Source organism: Jaculus jaculus, chromosome 19, assembly GCF_020740685.1.
Source record: "Jaculus jaculus isolate mJacJac1 chromosome 19, mJacJac1.mat.Y.cur, whole genome shotgun sequence".
NCBI classification, from domain to species: domain Eukaryota; kingdom Metazoa; phylum Chordata; class Mammalia; order Rodentia; family Dipodidae; genus Jaculus; species Jaculus jaculus.
The window spans coordinates 36369729-36376907 of NC_059120.1; the positions used below are offsets into that span (position 1 = coordinate 36369729).

The 7179-nt window shown below is 48.8% G+C and overlaps 1 protein-coding gene across 1 annotated transcript; it reads left to right on the forward strand.

Moving 5' to 3' along the window:
- The first annotated feature begins 376 nt into the window (after positions 1-376).
- Nhlh2 (nescient helix-loop-helix 2) lies at positions 377-5138 on the forward strand. Its single transcript, XM_004667526.2, has 4 exons — positions 377-499; positions 2296-2475; positions 2882-3190; positions 4723-5138. The coding sequence occupies exon 4, from the start codon at positions 4731-4733 to the stop codon at positions 5136-5138; it is 408 nt and encodes a 135-aa protein (XP_004667583.1). The 5' UTR covers positions 377-499; positions 2296-2475; positions 2882-3190; positions 4723-4730.
- The last annotated feature ends 2041 nt before the right edge of the window (positions 5139-7179 follow it).

Genomic DNA, 7179 nt, shown 5'->3' on the forward strand with positions numbered 1-7179 from the left:
GCAGGGAGAAAGGCAAGGTGGTTTTCCTTATATTTCAGGAAAGGCAACTGGTCCACACCGCAGGATGGGTGTCTGTGGGTGCGGGTGTTTCTGTTATCTGGGAACCTCCGTCTGTAGAAATTTGCTCCCCACAAACAAGTACATTCAATGTACTAAGCTCAGAAGCCAGAACTAGGAACATAAGCTACAGATCTTTCTTGGAAATGTCATGGCCTAGTGGGAGAGACAGATATGGAAAGCAAGAATCACAGTGCACATTATGTAGTCTCCAAGGGAGGAGTGGAAGGAGTGCTGGTGGCGCACAGAAGGAGGGGCCATCTGGGCCTGGGCTGGCTCAGAAAAGGCAAAGGTGGTGGGGGAGGGGCGCTTTCCTGGAGGAGAAACTGCCTGTGTGGAAGGGTGAACCAGGCTGACGTGGATGATGGTGTGCCTCGGTTCTGCTGAGTGTAAGGTTCTGCTTTGCATGGGTGTAAGTGGGCTTCCACACAGCCTTATTCATGTAAGTATTCGTTTATGAATATGCAGGTTATCAGGGACTGCTTGTAATGGAGAATTTGTCTGGATTCATGCATACCAGAGCAGAGTCAAGCCAGCCCTGATATGAGCATCTTCTCATCTCATTCCCAGAATCACTGGTCACTTCTTATCTAGTAGATTCCCCTTCTAGGGCTCAAATGATTAAACCTAACAAGTGTTTTCCACACATTGGTGTGGGTATGCCACTGTCTAATAGCACCAGCCAGCTAATATGCATGCTAGAGGGGGAAGAACAGGAGGCACGGGCATCCCAGTGCACACTTCTAGTCTGGTCTATGTTTAATGTTGACTGCTTGGAGCCAGGCTGGGAAACCTCCCTTCTCCCTTCGTCTTCATCCTCTCCTCAGGGTATTTATCCACTCACCTGTTTCCATTGCCACCTGTGTGAAGCTGGCTTCTGCCTCCACCTAAGTGTCCTGATATATCTCAAGTACACTTCAGTTCTGGGGCCGAGTAGGGGCAACCTTGAGCTGCACTGGCACTTCGTAGCTGGACTCTCTCCTTCTCACTCAACCTTGCCCATTCTATTCCTGGCCTCTCCCTGAGAAAATATGGGCAACGACAATTGTGGCAGCCATGAGGATCATTCTCAGGGTGGGTGGCTCCATACCCCTCCCTTAATGACAAAACATCAGTGGAGAAGAAAATTGATAAAGGAGAGAAAGCCAAGGCTCTTCTCCCCTCCACAGATACATCTCTAGGAATTGGGGAGGTGAGGAGTACTCTTGACCAATAATCCATAAATCCATAAATTCAGGACTGGAGGTTGTATAAAGCAAGGGCAGTATGTGTTGGAATACTCTGACCAGTAAGTGTTTGCATCTTAGCACAATGCCCTGCCACACAGCTACATGATTTGCATGTTAAGGTGGGCAAGAATGAAGCATAATAATCAACACATGGAGCATGTCATATTTTGAATAGAATGAATGAGTGAGTGAAGACAAAAACAGAAAAGTAGAATTGTTTTATCAAGTGGTTCCCAACTACCTGGATTTTGTTCCTAACTCCACCAATGACTTAATGTAAAGAAAGGCTTTTTTTCTTTTTTTGGTTTTTCAAGGTAGGGTTTCATTCTAGCTCAGGTTGACTTGGAATTCACTATGTAGTCTCAGGGTGGCCTCGAACTCATGGCAATCCTCCTGCCTCTGCCTCCCAAATTCTGGGATTAAAGGTGTGTGCCACCATGCCAGGTTTAAGAAAGGCTTTTAAAAGTCATCTATGATTAAGTTAATCTTAAAGCAGGGTATCTCAAAACCATCAGTATACTCCATAAACCTGGTGGAAGTGTGTTTTGAAATGTAAATGATGATAAGCGTTAGCTGTTGTATATCTGAATACAATATATTAACTGTAGTTTCTTATACAGCATCTATTTCCATTTGTAAACATTAACAAAAGATGCTGGCCTTATAAAATGCCAGAAGAATTTTCCATTTTAATAAATTGCGTACTTGTATGTAATGGTGCATCAATAATCTGAAAATAAGAAATCGTGCTTGTGGCTAGACACTGCTTAGATGCTATGGCTTCCCTTTGGACTGCTTTCAACTGTTATGTTTTATGGCACTGATTCAGTGGGAATCCGATCTGCTAAAATATTTGGGCTGTGAAAACTCCCACACTGTGACAGATGTCAAGTCCAATTAAGTGACTCATGCCCAGGTTTCTGTCCAATAGGATTTCCCATTAAATATCAATTTAGGGGGAAAAATTCCATCCCCCTTCTTAAGCCTTTATCTCTTCCACCATCTCCAGGCTGAATCAATTGGCACCAGGAGAGCCCAGAAGCCACACGCAGCCCTGCGGCTTTGCCCCGCTCTCCCTTTCCCTCCCGTCTTTCTCTGCTTCCCTGTCACTGTTACTACAGGAGACATTCACTTTCACCAACCTTTCTCCCAGCATCGCCACCACTGACTATGTATATTGTGCTACAAGGTAAAAGAGCAGGGCGGGGTGAGGGGTTTAACCCATCTTTCAAAGACTTGAAACTGGAAAATAGGTGCCTGTTTATACATCATAAGAGTAAATGAGGGACCAGGAAGAGGCAACCTTACCCCTAGTTACTGTATTGTGTTCTTGGGAACTGGGGAGACATGGGCTGAACAAAGACTTATCCTGGGGGGGGGGGGACACAAAAAAACAATCCCTTCTGAGGCAGATCTCCTCTCTGCCCTGCACTTGCCAGTTTCTGCCCATACGATTAAGGAAAGGGAAGGAGTCCTCTAGGAGCTGAATCTTATCTTAACCATCTTTCTTATTGATGATTCGGCTATTAGACAGGGGAGGACTCAGCCCTTTGATGTGATTGTGTTTATCTCGGCATCTCTTTTGTTATTTATAGAGCCCTAGAAGAGAGGGGAGGGAAAGCAGACTTCAACACTTCATTTTAAAAAGATCACCAACGAATTTTCCGAAATGCTGAAGAAGAATTAACAGGAGAAGGCATTTTTGATCTACCAAGTGAACAATCACATCATCCCGATCCCGAGATTTCATCGCTCGCCTGCGAGCGTCCGCGATGACAGCTTCTTCGGTTTTGAATGTAATAAACATTTGCTGCTTTTAACTTTTCCGAAATTTCCCCTCGTTTTTCCCTGGGATTTTAACTCAAAAAGATTGGAGAAAGGATTACTGAAAAGGCTTTTGCAAGGTAAGTCTCCATTAAATCATTGTGGGTTATTGGTTTTGTTTTGCTTGAAACTAACTTCATTCATATTGCATTTATAGCTGCATCTGTGCCCATAGTTACAGAACTAAAATGTGCAGCAGACGTACTATTTCTGCGTATTTTCAATATATATCTGGAGGAGAAATTACCCTGTTCGTAGGGCAAACCAAGAACTTTTTTGTCCGATCTACAACTATGCCGTGACTTGATGTACTTTCTACTTCTCGCCTATGTATTTCTGCTCCTTCTTGTCAGCTGTTTTACTTAGGAGCGCGCCCGAGGAAAGCCCATAGGGAATCATACGCAGTGCCCTTGGAGCGTTTATTATTTTGCGTTTGAGGACCTGTTTTCCTTGCGCAGAAAGCTGTTTTTGAGCCCAATTCACCCAAAGGCAAGTTGCTGCAGGGAGCCAACCCCACATCCCCTGGCTTTGTTTCTCCAGGAGCGTGTCCTCCTGAGTGTTGTCTCTGCGGGTTTCTCCCGCGCCTAACGTGGTTTGGATGGCTCAGGCCGAGAGTTCGTGGCCGGCTCGTCCTCCCCTGCGGCCGCGGCCCGGGCGCGCAGCTCCCGCAGGTGCCTGGCTCCTGCCACGGGCCCCAGTCCCTAGCCCAGCGGATCTACACAGTCCCCTTCCTGCCCGGGCTTCTCCAGGAGGGCATCTTCAGAGGAAAGCTTAGCGTAGACGCCAGGCCTGGGGCAGGCCGCGGGGAGCCAGCCCCGCGCGGCCGAGCTCGGTCCCGGGAGCTCCCGAACTTTGAGGAGGAGATGCAGCCTGCGCCGGGGCGTCCCGCGCGCGCCCGGCCCTTCCCTTCCCTCCCGGGCCTCTCCTCCCGAACGACCCGGCCGTCAGCCTTTCCCCGGAGGTGGTCGACAGACTGCCGGGCATTGTGTTTTCCACCTCGCCACGTCCCCAGGTCCCCAGTGTGTGTGGCTGTCTGCGTGACAGATGGTGCTCCGGGAGCGTGCGGGGACTTAGGAGTCAATTTTCTTTTGAAAGGAGCCTAGACATTTGCTCGGTTATTTCTTTATCATTTCCAAGGGGCGCGAGGGGGACCCGGGAACCTTTCTGTCCCCGGCTCGCGGCCAACGCTGGGGGCTTAGGAGAGCGGCTGGGCGCCCGGGCGCAGATCCATGCGGCTGCCCGGCCCCGGCCCTCGGGCGGGAAGCTCTCCCCTCCATTGAAGCCCACCAGCCTTCACCCTGATCCCTCCCGGCAGCAGCGTTTAGCCGGGAAGGACCACACAGCGCCCCGGGCTCGGGCCCAGGCCACCCTGAATCCCAGTGCGGACCCGCAGCCCACGGTCGTTCCTCGGGTCCGGGGCCACAGGCCGGCCTTGTCCGCTTGCGGGCCGGCAAGGAGACCTAGGCCTCGTGGACACCTCGCCGGCTCGGCCGTAGGGAGGCGCGGGGCGCCCGGGACCGGCTTCGGCCCCGCGGGGCGGGGACGCGGGCGCAGGCCCGCCCGGAGTAGATGATGCTCTTACTGACGGGCTTTCTGCCTCCCTCCCCGGCAGCCTCCAAAATGATGCTGAGTCCGGACCAAGCCGCCGACTCGGACCACCCCAGCTCGGCGCACTCGGACCCGGAGTCCCTGGGCGGCGCGGACGCCAAGGTTCTGGGCAGCGTGTCGGACCTGGAGCCCGTGGAGGAGGCGGAGGGCGCGGGCAAGGCCGGGGCCCGCGCGGGGCTCTACCCGCACCCGCCGCAGCTGAGCCGCGAGGAGAAGCGCCGCCGCCGGCGCGCCACCGCCAAGTACCGCTCGGCCCACGCCACGCGCGAGCGCATCCGCGTGGAGGCCTTCAACCTGGCCTTCGCCGAGCTCCGCAAACTGCTGCCCACGCTGCCCCCGGACAAGAAGCTCTCCAAGATCGAGATCCTGCGCCTGGCCATCTGCTACATCTCCTATCTCAACCACGTCCTGGACGTGTAGGGCGGCCGCGCGGCGGGAGGCCGGGGCCCGGGGCCAGCCTGGCCGCCGCTGGGACGCGCCTGGAAGCCGGCGTGGCGCGCAGCCCGCTCTCCCCGGGTGGCGGGTCAGCCCTGGAGGTTTTCGGCCCTGGGAGGTGGGGTTGACTGGAGAGCTCCGGGCTCACAGGGGCTATTTTCCAGACCAGCAGAACCAGAACCTTCTGGAAGCACCCACCTTGAGCTGCCTCAGGGCCTCCCATAGGTGTAGGGTCCCCCGTAAGGGTTGTTGCTTTAACCCGATGGAGATTGAGTTCTCCTATATGTATTTCCTACAAACCTGCGTGTTTTGAAAGAATGAGGCCCAAGCTCGGAGGGCTCAGATGTCTCTATCTGGGATTTTCCAAATTGACAAATCACCAAATCTTGGGGAGGGAAAAGAGGACTTAAGGACTGAAGCTTAGAGAGTGAGACACAGGTGTATCAGGAAACTTTAGTCCATTGTCAAAAAGATTATATTCAAATCCAAATAAAACAAACCAACCCTGGATATAGGTTAAAAGGTCTATTTATTGAGAATAAATAGATAAACTACGGGGGACTTTAAGCTTGGTGAGATTTTTAATCCCAAGATAGGACTCTGAGATAAACAGGAAATCCATATTTAGATGGAAAATTTAATATCTGATTGCTGTTTCAGGCAAAGTGCCCCTTGATATATCCAAAAAACCATCTATTTGTGACCTTAACATGTGGACCCATAGGTGCAGTTAGAAAAAGACAACCTATTTTTATTTATGTTAGATGGGGTAGAGTATTTTTTTCAAGACATTTATTTTTCAAAGTGGTGATAATTTTACTTTGGATACTTTGTGCCAATTTATTTATAGTCAAGTGTTTACACTTTTTCCTGTGGAATAATTGAGTCTAACTTTTTAAGTGTTTGTTGAGATGATCCTGTGGTATTTCTTTTCACTCTAATTATATTGCACTTGTATAAGAAATTCCCCACTCCTCCTGTTTGTAAGCATATTTTATATATTAAGATGTTTGTTCTTGAAAGGTTCTTTTGTCGTGAGGTCAGCAAATGCCAGCACTTCGCTATTATAGTTTTTTAAAGTAAGTGCTGTTATTCTTGTCTGTAGTGATGTCTGCAAAGTACTTCACAGACTGTGTATGAGGGGAGTAGCTTCTTTGTGTGCGTGTGCGTGTGTGTGATGTTGTGTGTGCGATGGTTTTAGGAAATTACATTATTTTCCTAAAAAAGAAAAAGAATTTTCAGAACTACTTTCCTCTGTGACAACCAAAAAGAAAAGTCTATAACCTGAAAATGTTTCATGTTCTCAGCTGTGAAACTCTTAAAACAAGAAGTGTATTTTAGAGACAAGGGAAGAGAAAAAAAAAAAAAACACATCTGCTATCCAAAGATTTTAGTCTTTTTCAGGGTTTTTTTGTGTCTCTGTTGCTTTATATAATGCAATATTTTGTAGTGAAAATAGATATAATCTGGTTTCTATCTGACGAGTTTTTCATATCTCATGAATGGTGCGCTGTTTTGCATATAAATAAAGGTATCAGATAAAGTCCTCGTCTTTAAGTATCTGTCTGAAGATTGAGCATGCTGCCTGAGCATGAAATGTCTTAATGGACTCAATTCCTTAGAAGGGAACTAGTAAAACAAAACAAAACCAAGGTCTGCTCACACATGGAAATATTTGATGCTTTACTAAACAGTCTATCGATCCCACTACCCCCTGAGGAAAAGCAATATGGTATTTATGTAAAAACATTATGTGAAACATAGGTTTCTTTGCTTTAAAGGAAAATTTAGTAATTATCTAACCCGGCCTCTTCCAATCAGAGTTGGGAGAACTAAGGACAAAGAAGTGTCCTGCATGAGTTCGCATAGCAACCCTAATGACAGAAGCCAGCCAGGTGGTACCAAACACTTGCAATCACAGCACTCCTGAGGTGATGGCAAGAGCATAAATGCTCATCCTTGGCTACATAGTGAGTTCAAGGCCAGCCTGGGTTACATGAGATGAACACATGATAGTGAGAAGACC